Source organism: Coccomyxa subellipsoidea, assembly GCF_000258705.1.
Source record: "Coccomyxa subellipsoidea C-169, whole genome shotgun sequence".
NCBI classification, from domain to species: domain Eukaryota; kingdom Viridiplantae; phylum Chlorophyta; class Trebouxiophyceae; family Coccomyxaceae; genus Coccomyxa; species Coccomyxa subellipsoidea.
Window position 1 is genome coordinate 728,252 of NW_005178021.1, and position 20,414 is coordinate 748,665.

The 20,414-nt window shown below is 53.0% G+C and overlaps 2 protein-coding genes across 2 annotated transcripts; both read left to right on the forward strand.

Moving 5' to 3' along the window:
• Positions 1-734: 734 nt before the first annotated feature.
• COCSUDRAFT_45215 (kinase-like protein) lies at positions 735-8,998 on the forward strand (the record flags this gene model as incomplete). Its single annotated transcript, XM_005643241.1, has 17 exons — positions 735-801; positions 1,209-1,417; positions 2,010-2,217; positions 2,640-2,714; positions 3,065-3,232; positions 3,655-3,774; positions 4,303-4,421; positions 4,839-4,989; positions 5,440-5,649; positions 5,941-6,164; positions 6,509-6,720; positions 6,969-7,095; positions 7,332-7,403; positions 7,595-7,749; positions 8,079-8,205; positions 8,474-8,559; positions 8,908-8,998. The coding sequence occupies 17 exons, from the start codon at positions 735-737 to the stop codon at positions 8,996-8,998; spliced, it is 2,421 nt and encodes an 806-aa protein (XP_005643298.1).
• Positions 8,999-11,148: 2,150 nt separating this feature from the next.
• Positions 11,149-20,351, forward strand: COCSUDRAFT_45216 (kinase-like protein; the record flags this gene model as incomplete). Its single annotated transcript, XM_005643242.1, has 19 exons — positions 11,149-11,212; positions 11,626-11,709; positions 12,104-12,312; positions 12,766-12,906; positions 13,171-13,345; positions 13,531-13,605; positions 13,860-14,039; positions 14,345-14,482; positions 14,842-14,960; positions 15,447-15,606; positions 16,025-16,141; positions 16,485-17,228; positions 17,435-17,618; positions 18,033-18,177; positions 18,549-18,620; positions 18,818-18,972; positions 19,260-19,386; positions 19,798-19,883; positions 20,261-20,351. The coding sequence occupies 19 exons, from the start codon at positions 11,149-11,151 to the stop codon at positions 20,349-20,351; spliced, it is 3,066 nt and encodes a 1,021-aa protein (XP_005643299.1).
• Positions 20,352-20,414: the final 63 nt, after the last annotated feature.

Below are 20,414 nucleotides of genomic sequence, written 5' to 3' on the forward strand. Positions count from 1 at the left end.
CCAGTAAACAAATCACAAGATGAACACCTTCACGATCCCTCACACCAAGACACCTTAGTGTTTTCCTCCACAAGATAGTCTAGTGTGTCAAACAACACAGGCATTCTCGACCAAAAACGAAAGCAAAGCCCCAGATCACCCTTCTCTTCTTGTTTTCCTCAAGGTGACGAAGATGACGTCACCATCCACGTGCACACTCCATGCGCGGTCCGCCTCAGGAAGGTAGGCCCCAAAGTTCTCCCCCAAGAACAACAATGCTACTGTCTATGGAGTTGATCTGGCTCACTGTCAAGAAGCAAAGAGGTATGGGCGAATTCATCGTGGTCACATCATAGCCAGTGGCTCTGGAAAGTGTAATGGGATAGCAGGGGAAGTCTCCTGCCATTTACTGCAGCGGAGAAACGCCACTGATGCCGATTTGTGGCCCTGGTGCGTGTTTTTTGGACTTTTGTGTTGTTTTCTTGTGAGGTGACCGCAAACCTGCAAGTTTTTGTTTTCTTGGGGTCGCCCCGGCGAATATTAACGCTTGACATCTTCCCAGGTTTCGTATCTCTTTTAGTTGGCATGCACCACTCCTTTGCAAACCAAAGTGATGTCTGCGCCGGGAAGGATAACGTTGAGGTTCTTCCCAAAGGTCTCCTTCGTCCTTCGAAGAGCTTAACTTCTTTATTTGCACTATCGCAGGATGCACCAGTTAATTACTCGTCTAAACCGATACAAGAGCCACGCCCACAATGACTTATCGACAGCTATTGTTGCTGCTGATATTTTTGGGATCATTCTGTTCTTGCTGGCTCAGCAGTGAGGCAAATAACAGGATGGTCACCAGTGCCAAAGAACTTGGGGAAGCATTATTGGACGAGTCCGTTGAAATCATCACGATCAGAGGCAAGGTTTCTGTTGGGTCCTATATACTGTTTTGATCTTACCAGCAGCCTGGCAATGGCTGTCATAAAAGAGATTTAGCAGTCCCCAGCTTCCTCTCACATCTGGGTAAATTTCTCAACGCAGGGAGAGTGCACTTGACAAATAAAAATTGGATTGCCCACACCGGAGGAACTGCCGTCATCAGGCCTGGAAGGCATGTCATCCTGCAGTCAGGTATGGTGTGCCAGCTCGTCAGCACTTTCTCCCCCGCGCCTGGGACACAGATAGCACCAACGGAGCTTGACTAGCAGCTGGTGAGTTGCAATGCTGCTGTGCTGCAGACAAGGACACACCTGCGTCAGCGGTGCTGGATCTTGGGACACTGGTAGATGCGATCCATGTGGCATCTGGCGCACATCTGGAGCTGTTGCGGCTGCACATCCCCAACAGCGGCAACCGCCAAGTCAAGCGGCCCTCCGAGCGCGTGCGCCTGAACGTTGCCGGCGCTTTCGCGCTGTGGCCCTCCGTCACTGTGGCCCGGGACTCCAAGGTGATTGGTCATTCGCGCTTCATACCCCCTGTGCTCCTGCAAAATGTGCCCCCCACTGCTGAGAGCTTATTAAAAGAGGCAATCAGCGGGCGGCCCATGCAGAAGGTGGGTAGTGTGCAAATATCAAGAATCTTTTGCTAGCATCCCGTGCAGCCATCTGTCCGTCTGCCATCCAAAGATCTCCCTCTGCTTCGTTTTCTTGGGCCATTGCATGCTGGGGAGCATGACAGTGCAAAACCTGAGGAGCACCCCGGAGAAAAAGCTAAAGCTCAGCCGGGGCGGGGTGCGCGCGCAGATGAGCTTTCAGGACTGCTTGTATACCTTTTACAGGACTTCCAACTGAGGTTTTGAGTTTAGAGGTGTCCATACATATACTTCTTGTCAGCGGGCTATTCTTTGACATGCAAGAGTTCTGCACATTTTGCGCTGTCTATTCTATCTTGCACTTTTTTAGTCTGAGCCGGGGCTCTTGCCAGCAGCTGCAGTTATCAGTGGTAGAATCAGCTTCGGCAGATCACCCTTCGAGGTGCTGTAGAAGTTGCTTGATCTCTGCAGACCTCAAATGCTCAGCCGGGGTGTGGTGTGCGCGCAGATGAGCTTCCAGTACTGCGTGTTCTACTACTGGTCGGATGAGGAGTGGGACAGCTGCGACAAGTTTCGCGAGGTGGCCACGCCAATCCTGAACCCGGAGGAGGTCCCCGACAAGCTGGAGTGGCGCGCATCCGACACCCAAGTCTTCATGAAGGGCCGCCAGCAAACAACGCACCGCCTCATTAACATATTGAACCGAGCAGCCTTCGGTGACAACCTCCTCACAGAGCTGCCCTTGTCAGCTCCTGCATACTCAAAGCTTGGTCATAGCTTCGAAGGCTCATAAAAAATTGACTGTCCACATCGGCTTGTAGTGACAACGAGGGAACCACTGGTCTGGTTTCCACGGATTCCTTGGGATCGGATTGAGATTGGTCGCATGCATGCTGCCATGCTCGCCCCGCATGCAAGACGCTGTCTTTGTTGTGGCGCGTTAGAATTCAATGGGACTCACTGGCATCTGCTCCTTTGCAACGACGAGTCAAGTTACCATTGCACTCGTGACAGCAATCACGAGCGAGGGGAGTGCATGCTTTCCTCATATGCACAGGAATATTGCATTTGGGGGCAATGTATTGAGCGGAACCTGGGGCTTGCCTGACGTAATTGACTCTATGTGGGATGCTTGCAGAGGGCACCATGCGCACGGAGCGAATCAATCACACCTTGGTGTGCGTGCCCAACATCTTCCGCCAAGAGGAGAAAGGTGCGCTGCTGCCTGCACTAGCAACCCACACAAGCCTCCAAATGGCTCTGAAAAGCCGCAGCGGTTGCTGTGGGGCCTGCTTTCCACCCTCATGTCGAAGCGTCTGTTCCCTGGCAAACCTGATGGGTTTTTATTGTGTCATCTTGTCATCCCCTGGACCCTCGGCTGCCAGCTTGACCTGCTTAACATGAATGGACCTTCAGGGGTGTGCGGAGGGTAGCAGTGCCTCTTCTTCTACATCTTCTTTGAGAGCGTTCTTATACCAATGGTCCTGATAGTTGGGGTGTGGGGCTCACGAGAAAGGAAGACATAGCAAAGCCAGGGTGCAAATTCCTGATCATGCCATGCAGGGCATGTGTTGCTGGTCTTGATGTCCACGCTGACGGGCAGCCTGCTGGGCGCCGTTGCCATAGCGCAGTACTTTGGGACACTCCCCATTCTGGGGTCAGCTCGTGGGAGGCGCCTTGGGGACAGCAGCGACACAAGCGACGGCTCCAACCGCCGCTCCCTCGGCTTTGGTGAGATGACTGTCACCTTCTTAAATGGGCCCCACCCTGCACCCTGATATTGATGATGCTGCAGACAAGATAGACAGTTACTAATTATTCAGCAGCACGTGAAGCTGCATGTGATCTCATCTGGAATTTATGACCCATCTGTGACTTGAGCCGCAAGTTAGGCTCAAGAAAGACATTTTTGACAGAACCCTCACCTGCACCGCCAGCTGCCATGCAAATCTGTTAGTCATGCATCTGAGCGCCTGTGGCCTCTTCCTCGCGCAAGCACGTGAGCTTGCCATGTGTTTGTCCCACCGCATGCACTGAGCCTCCGAGCTTGCCATGTGCGTGTCCTATCCGTATGCACTGATGCGCATGGAATGCAACAGCGGAGACTCGCTGGCGGATGGTGCTTCCTAATAAATGCAACTTTGCTATCACAGGGCCACAGACGTCTGTGGACCACATCACCATGTTGGTGAGGGAGAGGCAACGCGCCACGATTGATGGCCTGGAGCTCGGGGAGATGCTGGGCCGAGGCTCCTTTGGCAGGGTGTACAAAGGTGCGCTCTGCTGTATGTACTTCGCTTTAAGCCCTGCCTGGCGGGGAGCGGTATGAATACTGTGCACCGTGCCCACGATTGGTTGGTTCTTGCTTGGATCTGGCGAGTCCATCAAGGGATAGGTTTATGGCAGCCTTTGACTGCAGCTTGTCTGCAGGACGCACCTTGCCTCTTGGCAGGAAAATCGTGATGTTGTACATCAGTAAGTTGCAAGGCATCAGCTTGATGACCTCTAGGTGGGGCCAGCGTCTTTGCATGCCAGTGAGAGCAGGGCTGCAAAAGACATGACACGCTCGGTGCTACGGAAATGTCACCTTCATTGCACCCTTTGAGGAGAGACTTCCGAATAGCAGGAGGGGAATAGACATTGCTGCTGTCCGACTTCTTGGGAGGATATTACGGGTGCAACAGCTGAAAGCATGCCATGCGCATTGTTCATGGCCATCCCTGGATCGACACTCCCTGGGCTGACGGCTTCTGCATGCCCCAGAGCTCGCATCATGAGGATTAATCCCCTTTGGATTGCAGGGAGATGGAGGGGCGCGCTGGTGGCAGTGAAGGTGGTGGCGCATGACTGCAGCATTGCCAGCCTGGCAGAGACTCTGCGCGAATCGGCGCTGTCAACCTCCATCCAGCACCCCAATGTGGTACGCCCCTCGCCTGCATCCTCCTGCAGGCACATTGCAGGAAGCATCTACAGGGACCGCCTGCAAGGGTCAAAATTGTGCTGTCCTCTTACAAATCAGGGCAGCTGCTTTTCATATAGCACGCAACAGGCATCAGTGGATTGTAAGATGAGTGACCGTTTAGCACTGACAAGCTCGTAACACATTGACGTTTTGATTTCACACACTGGCATGTCGGACTGTGGCCTCCTTGCACCTGCGCTTAAGTTCCTCAAATGGTTCAGTTGCTTGATCATGGGTCAAGTTGAGCGTGGGTGGCAGGCCTTGTAAGTCAGGCACGTTCTCGAGGTGTGGCACCCTTGCAATTGCCCGCAGCTTGTTTGTTAGGGCCAGCAGAGAACACGGAAGGATCAGAGCAAGCACTGCACGTACGCGCAGGTGGCCACGTTCAAGGTGAGGACGGTGCGCGCCAAGCGGGAGATTGAGTGCCTGGCCAGCCGCTGGGCCCAGGGGTCCGACAACAACCTGGATGAAGCTGCCGGCGGCTGCCGCGCCCTCCTCGCGCGCGCTCTCTCCATCTCCGCTGCCAGTGCGCATCCCTGCTCCCAACTGTCGCTCACGCTCCCCTTCCCTCACCTGAGCCAGCATCGTCTCTGTCTTGCATTGCTCTGTGGTTCTTGTGGGTTCATGCGTAATGGTTCAGGATGTTATACCAGAAGCCAATCGAGCTTGCAGGGAGCGCAGGCTGAGGGGTTTGAGCGCGAAGAAGGATGTGATAAGGGAATGCCGGTCCCTCACACCCTGTACTCTTTGTGAATGCTAACAATCTGCACAACAGGCTTGAGGGGCCTACGGAAATCAAGTTCTTTCCTAAATCAACAGTCGGGGTTAGACACACAAGGCTGAGCGAGGGTTAGGTTGGGACAATAGGCTGTCTCGCTGTGCACATGTCGTGCCTGTGACATCCAGAACACTTCCCGGTCAGGGGCACAACAGACCACGTTTGGAGCAGACTGAGCGGGGGTTTGCATGCATGCAGGGCACGCGAACGGAGCCAGTGCACACCAGCTGAAGCAGCGGTGCGACTCGGCTATCGTGCCGAAGGGGCACCTGCGGTCGTTCAGCCTGGACATGGCTCGCTGGCCGGGATTCTCGCGGCGCATGTTCTGGAACCGCTCCTCCGCGCCTGAGGGGTTGAGAGAGGACGTGGCGGCTGCGACAGCGCCCCTGCCTACAAACTACGGCTCAGGTGCTCGCCGTTTCCCTTATCCCGGTGTGATGTGTGATTTTCATGAAGCCTCCCTGTTTTGCTGGTCATTGAGGGACTGTGCCCCGGTCCTAGCATGTGCTGGTCTTGTCAGGGAGATACCTAGTTTCAACGGATATTAGTTGACAGCACCTTATCGAAGAGTTTTAGACTTGAGGATTAGTTGGGGTTGTAAAGCACCTAGCGACTGCATCAAGGCAGGGCAAATCAAAGGGATGATCTGATACGTGTCACGGTTTTCACGAGGCAAATCTGAGGCCTGTGTTGTTGCAGGGGGCACGCCTGTTGTGGTGTTGGACTCCGAGGCAGAAGCGGCCACGGCGCTGGCGCACGCCAAGAGCCCCGAGCAATCTCCTGCCAAGGGCGCTGATCCAGAGGTTGGCGACCGGTTCGATTTCATGCCCCCGGACGATGACGGGGCGGCTCCGGTTGATCAAAGTGCCGAGCTTCTGCAGGAGGGGGCCTGGATGGAGGGGCCAGATGAGCAGCCCATGCAGGTCAGTGCCTCGATCAAGCATTTGCTGAAAGACTGACCATGTGGATGATTCAATGGCCTCGCAGGGAGGTAAATGCCACATGTACGAGTTGTACCTTGCGAATTGCCAGTATCCCTCAGCCAACAATACTTCCCCTAAGAGTTGTGGCTGAGTGGCAAGCGGCCTTTGGTCTGTTACAGCCACATGAATCTCAGAACAGCTGTAAGGTGCCCCAATCAGTTGGAAGATGCAAGATTGGCATTGCTGCAACGCACGTAGACTGAGGGCTGGAACAAGCGTGTGTTGTTACCGTACTACAATATAATCAAAGATTATTGTCAATATTAATTTGAAATGATTCGCAGGTCGCATCGCTCGTGCATCGGCCGCGGCGCGGCGGCGGGGCGGCGGCCGCCACGGATGCGCGCATCGCAGCGGCCGATGTCTGCTCCTGGGATCCGCCGGCGCAGATTGCGGCTGCGCTGCAGGCATGGCACGAGGCCGCCGGCACTCGCAGCCCTCCCCCTGAGCGCACCTCCCAAACCCATGACTCTGCATTCGAGCGCGAGCGGCAGAGGTATGCCTTTCCTGCTCCACAATCATGAATAAGGCTCTTCCCTTGCGATCTTTCTGAAGCATTCTTGCTGCGGGAAGGCCACTGTGTGATTGTGAAACTGCTGAGCAATCAGTTACGAGCATGGCGCTTACTGCTCTGAGGACATCAAACCTCAAGTGCATTCATTTAATTGTCAGACGTTATGCGTAAATTCTCTGTTGTGGTGGAGAGTCTTTGGCTTCTGTTTCTGACTGGGACAGCGCATGCAGGGGTGAGTTCCGCGGAGCCATCACCCGGTCGCATATGGAAATGCTGGAAACGTGGCTCATACTCGAGTATTGCGACCATGGCAGCTTTGACAATGCCATCCGCTCAGGGACATTCTTGAACGACCTGGTGAGACATCTGTCATGTTTTCTACAGTGCTTTCAAGCTTCTTTTTATTGCTGTTGTATCTTCCCTGATCTAGCACTCATCAAACAGATTATGGCTGAATGTTCAGTGGCAGGAAATTTCAACTGCTCCTGTAAAAGTCAAAGCTGTGCTAAGTTCAGCTGTAGTAACTCATAAGATTCCATTGAGGTTGGGACTGATACTTTGGCTCACATATAAGTCTTGACTGTGCTGCGCAGACATCCGGAATCCTCTGTCTGATGGACATTGCAGCTGGAATGGAGCACCTGCACTCCCTTGGAATCCTCCATGTGAGTCTCAACCTTATTCCATGAGCACAGTAATTTTAAAGTTGCTCAGACTCTACAAAAAAGCATCAGACTCTACAGAAATGCATCAAGCATCTCGCTGCATGCTTTGCAATTAGAGCCTTGAGTCACCATGTGACACTGTGCAAATAGAGGTCATTTGCTACTAGTTTAATTGCTGTTGACTTGAACAGGCGGACCTGAAAGGAGCAAACGTGCTGCTCAAGTCCGGAGCAATATCAAATTATGATCAGAGGGGCTACATGTGCAAGCTGGCCGACTTTGGGCTCAGCCGAGTGATGGAGAACAACTCAACTCATGTCTCCACAACCACATTCGGTACAGCAGCGTGAGTTTTTTCGTTCCATCTTTGCATCACTTGCCCTCCCATGCCAGACTAATCTCATGGCAATGAAGACACTGCAGACAGTATTCATACGGTAAGTTCACAGGATATCTAGGTGCCAGCTTTACGTGCAACCATGAAGGCACCTGATACGTCAAAGTGCAGGTCTAGGATCAAGACCATGCAATTGCTGCTGAGACAATTTTGCACAGCATGATGTCCTTATGCTACAATAGGGGTTGGGATAGTAGTGAAGGGTCGCTGCTATGAATGTGGAAGGCATGCTGCAAAGATGGGGCTGAATGAATGCTCTGCTCTTTCTTGTGGTGCAGGTACATGCCAGCAGAGATGCTGATGGAGGGCAGGATGACCAAGGCTGCAGATGTGTACAGCTTTGGAATGCTCATGTGGGAGCTGCTCACCGGCAGGAAGCTGTTCGAGGGGCTGCGACAGTCACAGGTGCTGTATCAACCCTTGCCTCATGCATGCATGCCATATTTACGGCTGTTTGGGATGTTGTGCTCAAGCAGGTCTGGTCTTAAATGCCTCCCATGCCTACCAGTCACAGGGGGACGGGGACAATGCGTATGGTACATCATTTGTTGCACGAGAGAGTGCCGTAGGATGAGGACACTAGGTTGCGTGTCATCTGCATTTGTGCGAGCATGCATGATCTCTCGACAGCCTGAGAAATTGTCGAATCTGAAGTGTGGTATGCTGTGCGCAGATCATATGCAAGGTGATGACAGGCTGGCGGCCGCCTGTACCAGAGGACTGCCATGCTGGCTACCGGAGCATCATGGTGTCATGCTGGTAAGTCATCCAATGTGTCATGTCCAGATTCTCAGTAAATGCTACGCCTCTGTGGGCAAATTGGACTTCAATAAATACACCTTTATTGACGCTTGTAAGGGCATCTTATATTAAAGGAGCGCTCCCTGTGGTTTTTATGCATTAATGCGGTGGTGGGTATACTGTTCCTGTGCAGTGGCCGTGTCCTGTGAGGGCCTCCTTCAAAGAACCACCTCCAGTGCTTCTACACAAACCAAGCTGCTGCTCCTTGACATGGCTGTGTGCGGCATGTCAATGAGCCGCTCTTAAAAATCTGTGCATGGCATGTTGAGTTGCCTGCTGAGATTGTGCACTTCCTCTGCTGTGCAGGCACGCGGACCCTGCCCAACGGCTGGCCTTTGAGGACATACTGCTGCGGCTGAGGGGCCTCTGCAGGGATCTGCGCATGGCTGCCCTTTGACTTTGCGGCACCTCTGGGGCCGCGACTCAGGCTTCCAGTCTTGGTCTCTCAAAGGATGCAGAGCAGAGCGCATCCTGGCAGCACATTGAACACCCCAAGAATCCTTAGAGCTAGTCGGGAGGATTTCTTCTGCCCCTGTCTGCAGGCAGGTGCAGCATCCATTGACTACTATTTCTCCAGAAGAGGCAGATCACAATTTTGTTAAAGCTTGCATAAATCCTCACCAGATGGCGGCAAGGAGTGGGGGTATGTGAAATTCGATTCCATCCTGGAGTCTCCTCGTTGCGGTCTGGTTAATGCGTTGCACATCAGCACACTTTGGCCTATTAGCATCATCAGGCCCCTGCAGTGGCAATACTTTTGCAGCCGCATATGTGCTATACTGGAATCTAGACTGCGGCCAGGTGTATGCAAGCATTTTTCTGCGCAATATCACCTCCAGGCAATTGCAGTGGTTCCAGTGTTTTCGCAAAGTACTGCCAATCTTCTTTCTTTTGTCAGCAAGGCGGCTATCAAACCCTGAGGTTTGTCAGTCACAGTACCCAATTGGCACTTCTTCGTGTCCTCATTTTCTTACATATAAGAGGCGCACCTCATCTGTCATTGGATCAGGTGCAGCGCGTTTTGGCAGCTGCAGACAGAGCTTTCAGTTCAATTTGCACCTGCCTCACTGGTCAAGGAAGGTTCATGTCGGCTTCGGTGATCTGTGTCCATTGCTGCTGCTGCTGCGACACATTGATCAAGGGTCTGCGTAGAGCCATGAAAATAAGAGGGGGAAAGCAGCTCGAGTTGCCACATTTTTGGCCGGAAGTGACACTGACCTTTGGTTGGCTGTCCCTCCGTGTCGGCTCCTTCTGCTTATCCCACCGGTTCTGATTGGGTTGCATGCTGGGTTCTTTTTTTGGAGGGTTGCGGTGGTTTCACAGTCTTTGCATGTTCAGAGGCCAGTGCACAGCGTCAACTTGCAAGCCTTTGTGCATGTGTCTCAGATGGCCAGTGTGTTGACTCTGTGCGTGCCTGGGATCGGGTGCATCGCCTTTTTAAAGGCACAGCGCTGTTTATCCCAATGAGCTGCCGCAAGAAAAGCAGCTCCTGCTGCGAAATTCTTAGTCAGACCAGTCCTCCATTGCATATAGCCAGTGCCATTCAGCATGGTAAGCCGCACGTTCGCAGCTGCACCTCCATATCAAGGCAGGGTGATAAGAGGAGAACAGGGCATGTGGCGCCACATCAATTTGATGCGGCCTACAACGTTAGCTCTAATGAATGTTCAGGGTGTAACATGGCAGCTAAATAGTAGAATCCTATAAATACAATACCACTAGTGTACGTAGTAATAGTGGGCGGAAATCGAGATCTACTAAGTAGGTGGGAGGTAATTTAGTAGTTTGGGTTGTAGATGGGTTGCACGTGCGGGAATGACGTGCCACGTGACTCGGTCGGGTTACTCGATATGGGCAGCGGAAGTCGAGGCAGATCCGTGACTTGCAGATGTATGTGAAGTGAAGAAGGTGCGGAACAAGAAACCATGGCGTTCGCAAGGTCGGTCATGCCAAAGCCAGTGAGGCTGGGAACTGTCACGCGGATATAAGGAAATACTGAACGCGGTGGTCTGATGATGGTTCAAGATTTTGTGCAAATAGGCAATGTATTGATGCAAAGTCAAGTGGGTGCTGATGCCTGCAAGTTGCCATAAAATTCTATGTCAGCTGTCTGACCAACCCAGAGCATGCCCCAAACGGCAATGATTGACGATGACTTATTCTTTGTGGATCAAACAATGTCACTCATGTTGGTGAGCCCCTCAGGAGTGCGGCGCAAGCTTCGAGGGCCTCCCTGTTACTCATATACATACCACCGATGTAAAATCACCATGCTTGAAGAGTATGCGTTAAAGAGGGGTCAGGCCCAGCAAAGCTCAAGCTGCACCCAACAAAGATACAATGAGTCCCATGTCCACTTTCACTTCAAAGCTTTCGAGAGCTCTCATGTGCCAAAGGGAACGCCATATTTCGCTGATCCACGTGCCACCTCCCATGTGATCGGTTAAGCGCAACGATGCAGGACGCAGCCCAGAAACGAGGAGCACCTTCTGTCTCGTCGGAGGACACCATGATAGTCTTCTCATAGGTACCTCTCTGTCTGAGGAGATGACTGTCGACAGGTTTGGTCAGGGAAAACAGGGCCGGTTAGAAAAACACAAACCGTACGCACGTCCGACAGAGGGGAGGATGATCAAGATGAAGTTGTTGCTTTGCATTTTCCTTTTGTACGGCCGTCTTGCAACCAGTGACTCCATTGCAGAAGACACAAGGCTGGTGTCTAGTGCCAAAGAGCTCGGTGGTGCTCTGCGAAACGAGAGCGTCACGAACGTCATTGTTAAAGGTTTGTCCTACGCAAAGCTAGATACGTGGAGATGGCAAATCACTGCTCTGCGCGTTGCCAGCTTCCTGCCCTGGCAAAGATTGTTGCAGAGCTCAAAACCCTTTTGACTTCCGTGATGGTCGGGTTGCTGGTTCGCGATTTTGCAATATATGCTGTCATGAAGACTAAAAAGCTTGCTATTTGAAATGGTGAGAGTAAAGGTGATGTTCGGTGCTCCCTCGACCTTTTTTGTGCTCGTTCAGGCAAAATCCGCTTAACGAAGGAGACATGGGTGCCTGGAGGGACGGCCTTCATCAAGAACAACAGGCATGTCGTCCTACAGTCAGGTGAGTGGTGCACGCCATCTCCCATCCATCTTGACTCAGCGGCCTTTCAAGCTGGGAAGAATGTCATATTTTATTTAGCCTACTATCAGTCAGACTGAGCCCAAAGAATACAGTCTCGCCGCTTGCCTCTGAACAATATGTAGCTTTGGGATAGAGAGATTCTGGCAACAAGTGACAAATAGCATCTGCACTTTGCATTTCACCTTGACTCTGCACCTCCTCAGTCTCTGGGCACCAGCGCGCAAAGACTATTGTTACACACGTTTCCTGCCAAAAGGCAAGGTACGTCCTGCAGACAAGCTGCAATTCAGCGCACAATGCAGTTCCATATTCGCACCTTCACCCAGCCATGTCTCTGCAAATCTGCCTTCACCTCTTCCCCGGCTGCCTGCAGACCAGGAGGCTCCTGCTTCAGCGGTGCTGGATGTTGGGACACTGGTGGATGCAATCCACGTGGCTGCTGGGTCGCACTTGGAGCTGCGACGGCTGCGAATCCCAAACAGCGGCAATCGGCGCCTCTCGCGGCCGTCCGAGCGCGTGCGCCTGCGCGTTGCGGGGATCTTTGCCCTGTGGCCCTCCGTCACCCTCGCCAAGGATTCCCAGGTGCGACATGGCCCCCTGTAATTCTCTGGCCTCTGGTCTCTGGTTCCCAGATGACCTCTGATTTGGGGGATCCTGTCACAGCACCTGCCCATCAGATCCATCAGCCTAGCCAGACATCCTTGATGATGATCTTCTCTTGGTTCTTTGTGTTGCTTTCCCACAGCATCACTCGGGCTGCTGGCATCTCTTCTCGGGCCTGTGGCTGTCTCCTCCTGCACCGGGCGGGAAGGAGACATGTTTGTGAACGTTGTGATGACAAAACTTACACAGTATTTTCATAGCAGCAAAGCTGATCCAAATGAAGAGCTCCACCGATCCCAAGGATCCACGTGGTGCTGAAAGCTGTCCCCTTCTGGGAATGCATTTCCAAGCCTGACCATTCCAATCACAACATTGTACACCATGCAAGTGAGCGCAGTTGAGGACCTGACGAATTATAGGCCTGGCGCGCAGATGAGCTTCTCTGACTGCGTGTTCTATTACTGGTCCGACAAGGAGTGGGACAGCTGCGACAAGTTCAGGGACGTCGCCACAAATATCCTGAACCCACGTGGCATCCCAGACATGCTTGAGTGGAGCGCATCCGACACCCAGGTGCCAAAAGATGTTGATATCTTTTATTTGTCTTAATTCAAACGATGCCTGGGTGTTTCATGAGGCTCATCTTGCAAAATCAGGAGTCTTCATAGGCTCCCATTAGTGTCTGTCACATGGGCGCCTTTGATTTGCCAGGGATATCGATAACAAATGCCATCCAGAGGCAAAACTGATTTGTGCGCCTGATCCTCAAAAATATGGCCTCTGCTGTGCGCAAGCTTGCATTCTCCGGATCCTGCGTTGGGTCTTTTGGCTCTGCAGTCACAAAATGTCTTGGACAGCTATTCAGGGGACATGGGAGCTGCCGAATTCCAAGAGTGGGACGAAAAGTTACCACTTGCACGTGAAGAGGCTGGTGATCTTGTGCAGGTGTTCATCCGAGGCAGTCAGAACACGAGCCAGGCGCTGGTCAACATCGTCAACAAGAAGGTCCACGGTGCGTCGCCTCAACCTGCTTACTCTGCACCAAACGCATATAAAGCCTAAGGATGCACTGACCTGGCCGAGGGGCTGTGCATGTAACGGCTTGTACATGCCCTTTCCACATGTTTGATTGGCAACAGGTTGTTTGCTTATTTGATTCCATTTTGCAGCTGACAAGTTTAAGTTTTTCCTCCGCAGTGGGTGGCTTTAACACTACCAGGACAAACCACACGCTGGTGTGCTTGCCAGACCCTTTCCAGGAGGACTCAGTTGGTGAGCAATCTTGACCCCCCGTTCCTACCGCATAATCCCAGCCATGTTTATGTTGCATGGGTTGCTGCCGATATTGCTGTGAAGAGACCTGGCTGTGAAGAGACCTGAACACATGTCATACATGCTAAGTATGAGGATCACACCCTCCTTTCTAGGAACTCACTTACTTCCCTTGGCTACCTACCTTCCTCTCATATACTTTATCCTCTTGGGAAAGGGAAGTGTCTAATGACGATGGCAATGTTGATATGCAGGTTCTGTGTCGCTACTGGCAGTGTGCGGAGGACTGGCCACTTTGATGGCGGCTGCGGTCATAGCGCAGTATTTCGGCGTGATCAATATTCTTTCAGGCAAGGGTGCAGCAACGAATGACTACACCTCCTTAGCAGGGCATGTGCAGAGCTCCATGGACGGCAGCCACTATCACAGCAGCGGTGGGCACCCCTTTTCACCATGCAGTGGCCAGTCATGCTCAGTGGTGTTTGCATAAATTCTGCATCTCTGCTCTGCAGGGCAATTGAAACACTATGGCGACAGGTCATCACAACAGCTGCCTTTTCTGGTCCTTGTAAAAGCTTGGTTTACATGTTTGCAGAAGAGCGGCTTGATGTGTTCAGTTTGTTGCAGAGCTGTGTAGTTCTCTGAGGCGCAGCTCCGTGATCTGGGCGGAATAGTGAAACAAAATTAAGCTTCGGCTCCCATTGAAGTGTGTAATCAAGATTTTGTCCTGTTGCTGCAGCGGGGTCGCATCCCAGCCGCTCTGGTTTTGCGGAGGAGCACATATCAGGGCTGGTGCGTGATCGGCAGCGTGCCAGCATCGGCGGCCTGGAGCTCGGGGAGATGCTGGGCCGCGGTTCCTTCGGCAAGGTCTACAAGGGTGCGCCCTCCTGCTTTTGGCATGCCAACCTGAGCTCAATCGTATGTACTCTAGTGCGTGCTGGGGCCTGCTGCAAATCTGTCTTTGATAAGTTACACTCTGTCGTGTGCTGGTGCCTGCCTCAAAGTTGAGCTTGACCGTATATACTCTGTTGGAAGCCGTCTGTATACTAACATACCTTTGCATGCCTAATCATGCGCGTGGCGCCGTGGTAAAAACACCGAAGCATGGCACAACCAAAATTCAGAAGCAAGACTTGCCAGCAGCACTCCCCTTTTAATTGGCTTGTGGGTCAGGGGTGTCTTTTACTGCCATATTGCTTCTGCAATCCCTGAGTTTGAATTTGGAGTGTCTGCCAGGGAGGTGGCGTGGAGCCATCGTGGCGGTGAAGATTGTGGCGCATGACTGCAGCCTGGCCAGCCTGGCAGAGACACTGCGCGAATCAGCGCTGTCAACCTCCATCCAGCACCCCAACGTGGTGCGCACTCTTTGAAGATGCAGGACCACTTATTCACCCTGCAAGAAATGACAGCATTGCATGTTATTGATGTGTCGTCGAGAGGCAGTACAGCTCTGCAGACCTCAGGCCACTATTGACGTATGACATGCAAGGCGTCTTGTGGATGTTGAGGGCTGTGAGTGTACACTTCTGATTCCCAGACACATGCATTCTTTGCTTGCTATTCACAAGCACATCCGCGGTGCGCATTGGAGGTATGGCTGCACTCTAGGTGTATTCCATGGTCAGTACGGCGCTCAGTAGGGCGCTCGCCGTGGTGTGCTGAGCCACCGCTAACGAGGCGATGCTGGATGTCCGCCGAGATGGCCGATGCAGATTCACCGCTGATGTGGCTGTAGCTGAGTCACCGCTGATTTCACCGCTGCTGAATCACCGCTGATGGCTGATGCTGGCTCTCCGCCGACAAGGCCAGTGCTGAGTCACCGCTGACATGACCGCGCGCAGGTGACGACGTTCAAGGTGCGCACAGTGCGGTCGAGGCACGGCTCGGACAATCCCAGCAGCGCTGCTGCCACGTGGGCCGAAGGGGAGGAGAACGGCTTGGACGAGGCCTCCGGTGACTCCGGCCGTCTGCTCATGCGCGCGATGTCCGTCGGCGGCCCAGGTGTGAAAACATACCGGAGACATGCACAAGACTGGCAAAATGCACAAGCCAGACACTGAAAGGCAGGTGCAGAGCGTGTGCTGCCGCATTTGCGGGCCTGCAATGGTCTGCAGCCTAGCACTGATGCGCCTGCAACATACATTGAGTATATTAAAGTATATTCTTGCAATCATTGAGTGCCACTTGGTGTGCGATGCCTTTGGCCTGCCAGCAATGCAGCGCCATGCGGAGAAGTGCATCTCGGGGGTTGTTCTGCTGGCTCTCTGCTGGCAAGATTGTTGTGACTGGGCATGACGCAGGCCAGAGGCAATCAGGCAGCCGTGTGCATGCCTCTGTGTAAATCAATCAAGCGATTGCTCTTTCGGGCTGCGTTAAGAATTTTGCAAGTTGTGTGATGCGTTCTGGCATGTGCTTGCAGGCCGCGGCAACGGCCGGAATCAGGCAATCAACCGCAGCAGCCTCGTGAAGTTTCCCTCCCCTCTGCGCCCCAGCGCCGTCAACATTCCGGAGGGCCTGCAATTCCGCGCTGACTCAGGTGTCCAGTCAACCCTCGCCCTGCCGCACAAGCTGCCCCTAATATCCCATAACGTTGTCCTCAATTGTGGCCCCTTCTCCCATTGCTCCGGTTCCCACTTCTTGCCAAACTAGAGAATTGCTAAGTCGACCAGACCTACGTGGAGATGCCGCCTGCACTCGGCCCTGAATTGTCATGGTGGCGGTGACAAGCGCACAAGTTTGCATGGGCGCTTCTTTCTCTATGAAGGAATGCCAGAGCTTGCGAGCAGTGGCAGGCCAATCCACTACTGTGCGTGATTTCCCTTCATGCATGCAGCATCTCATTGGAGCACATCAGTGAATATAAGTTTTTGAATGCGCAGGTGTTGCTCTGGAGGGCGTGGTAGAAGAAGATGAGGAGCCAGAACCCCTGTCAATGGCGATCAAGGCGGGTCACGGCCAGCTGTCTCACTTCACGCTAGAGAGCGGCCCTGCTGCCAGAGAGCCTGAGCCGCTGTCCAGGGCAGTCAAGGCAGGCGCCTTGTTCCCTGACAGCACAACAGAGACAGACATTGCTGAAGATAATGAGCCGGAGCCTCTCACCATGGCGATCAAGGCTGGCAGGAAGCCCCTGCAAGTGCAGCTGCAGCCCAAATATGACTCAGACGACGAGCCTGAGCCGCTGTCAATGTCCAAGAAGGCCGGCAGATCCATCCCAGCGCAGGCAGTTATTGGGGCACCACACAACCTCCCTTCACCTTTCTCTGCCGGGAAGCACGTCGGCGCACAGCACGACTCCGCGATCGAAATGCATGACAAGGCTGCTCTACAGTCTGCTGGCTTCAATGGCAGCGTGTCCGTGCCGGCCTCAGAGGCTGAAGCGCCACAGGAGCTGATCTCCCGTGCCAAATCTGGCGTGCATGTCCACGTTACCGCGGACGCTGATGTGGCGGGGGAGGGAGGGAACGTTGCCGGAGAGGAGGACGGCTGGGAGGACGAGCCCGAGCCGCTGACGCGGGCCGTCAAGGCCGGCGCCGGCCGGCCAGCCGTGGTGCCGTATACGGAGCCGCCGGAACGGATTGCGGAGCCTGTACCCGGCGGATCGCCTGTAACGCCGCCCGGACGCGGTAAGCACGGCAAGCTAATCAGCTGAACAAATCTAGCGACTGTGATTTCCTGTAAGTGCACTTATAGATTGGCATGGGACCACTCTCAAGGTTTGGTTAAAGACAGTGACTGCGTGCTGCAACGAGATCAATGCTTTATAGTCTAGGTATTCAAGATGTACGCCCACATTCAAACTTTGAAATTAGGGCGTTGCATAATGTCACAGGCACCACGGAGGGCGGCGGCGCTGCACTGCCAGGCAGGATGGCGTCAGTGGCAGGGCAGGCCATGAACAGGCTGCTGAGCTTTGGGAGGGCCTCGATCTTCGAGGGGAAGAAGGCGGACGAGTCAGGAGAGGGAACGCCCCGTCCCGTCGTGCCATCAGCCCTGCTAACCCCAAACGACAGCAGGTACCTTCAATCCTACAGACCTGAGCATGTTTTGGGCCTTGATAAGATTGCGCGCGTATATGTATTAAAGAAAGCAAGTGCTAGCTGTTCTTTGTGGGGAAATTCCCATTCACGGGCGCTGGCTTAAAGACATGACTGAGCACGAGGGGCAACAATGTGACCTTCTGTTCATCTGCTACATGGATGGTCATCAGGCTTGCGGGGATTCTATTGAATTCCACGCACCTACAGGTTTTGATCACAAGCTTGCCATCAGAATGATAAAACAATACCTCAATGTTCCCAATGTAAACCAAGTGTCGTGTTAAGTCCAGGGATCCTTGAGGACACACTCAGCTGTCAGGTTTTTTAATAGATCCTAGATTCTAGATTTTATATAGATCCTAGGGTTATTGAGGGAAATTTCGTGCGCAGGGGGTCAGGCGGCAATTTTGCAGCGCAGATGCAGCAGGCGGCTGACAAGGGAGCGGAGCTGTTGGAGACATGGCTCATCCTGGAGTTCTGCGACCAGGGCAGCTTTGACCACGCCATCCGCGCCGGCAGATACGCGAATGACTTGGTGCGAAAGTCACCCAATCAGTGTTTCTGCCGATGTAATTCTTGACAATCCAAATGTGACTGAGTGCCCCGGTAAGCAAGCCAGGACCGTCCTGACTTAGGTTGAGTCAAGACTGTCTTGAATTCCTGCTTTGCCTGTCATGTCATGTGGTATGGTGCCAACTTGAGGCGTCATCTGAGGCCTCAGGTTCCGGAGGAACACACACCAGCGCTGAGCATGCGTGTGCACTTGGCCGCTTAATGGGTGCGCCGTGGGTTGCTTGCAAGCTTCAAGAAGGAGCAAAGATGGCTTCTTGGGGCACATGCTAGTGATTTGACCATTGCTGAGAGGACACGAAGCACAAGGTGTGAGAGGAGTGGCTGTGTGTGCAGCCGAGCGGCGTGCTGTGCCTCATGGACGTGGCTGCGGGCATGGAGCACTTGCATTCTCTGGGCGTTCTGCATGTGAGCATCCCCTTATCTCTTTGCGGCAAGTGCGTGTGGATATAAACGGCACAACAGCCTTCCCCCACTTGACGCTTGCACTGCCTGGTTTGTCTTGCGTTCTGCCCTGATTGATGCCTCACAAATGGAAAAGTACCTTCTGAACATGTAAATCATGCATGTTCAGGGCTGAGAAGTGCGCGGTGTGTTCGGCGCAGGCGGACCTGAAGGGGGCCAATGTGCTGCTGAAGTCAGCGGCGGTGTCAAACTATGACCACAGGGGCTACTCCTGCAAGCTAGCCGACTTTGGGCTCAGCCGAGTGATGGAGAACAACTCGACCCATGTCTCAACTAGCACCTTCGGCACTGCTGCGTGAGTATCTTACTCCTATTTGCATTCCCATGGCTTCATATTTGCTTGCTGCTTGCAGACTGTCAGGCCTCACAGCTGTGCAGCATGCAAGACTTCTGACATGTGCTGTTCACAATATATCGGACATTTTTAGCATGCAGCATGCACGAATGCGATCCAAACATAGCAGTCCAAATGGATGATATCCTTTTCAGAGGCATGCATGGGCTCAGGAATATGATGTTTGAGGCAACGCAAGTCGTGTGTATTAAAAAATTATGTTAACACTATGGAGTGTTTTGGTGCAGGTACATGCCGGCAGAGCTGCTGATGGAGGGGAAGATGACACGCGCGGCTGATGTGTACAGCTTTGCCATGCTCATGTTTGAGCTGCTGAGCGGACAGCAGCTGTTCGAAGGCATGCGCCAGTCGCAGGTCCTGCCGCTCCTGAGTCCCCCGCTGCTGTCACTAACCTTTATTTTTAACAATCCGTTTGCTTATTTATTCGATATTATTCGATAGACCCATCGGGAGAACCTATTACCTTCATTTCTAATTTGATAAATTTAACTAGACTCCATGTTCGTCTCTGTTGTCCACCAGTCCTTTCATTTTGGCGCTTTGCAGGACCATGTTTGTCTCGTGGTGCCACTCTCAAAACTGCCTCTGTATGACTGTGGGGTCGCAATGTGAGAAAAGGTCCAAGGTACTTACTGTTTAGTAACGCTCAAAGCAGTGTGATGGTTGCCGTGAGGTGGGATCTTAAGTGCACAGCAGCCATGGGTTTTGCAGCTGCAGTTGTCACTGCAAGCATGCGTTGACATGTGGGGATTGTGTTGATTGCAGATCATTTGCAAGGTGATCACAGGCTGGAGGCCCAGCGTGCCAGAGGGCAGAAATCCATCCTACCTGGCGCTCATGACTGATTGCTGGTGCGCAGCCAACTTATCTGATGCATACTGTAGCCTTTGCAGCTGCAATTCGTTTGCTCTGTGTCAGCATCCAGGCACCATTGCAGGAGCATATCAGCTGTCAAGTGCCGACAGAGTGGCCAAGATTTCCCTCAGTCTGATATGACTGCTGTAGTCTGTTGCAATCGTGCCTTTACTGAGGTCCAGTAAGTTGCTGTCCTTGGATTTCAGCAACAGAAAAGCCCATGAAGCACAGTTGAGCAGTTTGTTATGCTGCGTGCCTGCCAGTGCCTTACGAAGCTGCGTTTCCTGTTGCAAATGAAGTTGACTCAGTCTGCACAGATTATTCAAATACATGTGCGTGAGGTGTGTTTGAGGCTTCGCATTATCTGTTGCAGGAATGTTGACATGACGAAGCGACCGGTCTTCTCTGACATCCTACCTCGACTGCGCGCACTGTACAAAGAACTCCGCATGGCCGCTGCCTGACTGGCGATAGTGGACCTCCAGGTGTCTAATTGGGTATTTATCAAGGCATTGGGGTATTACAGT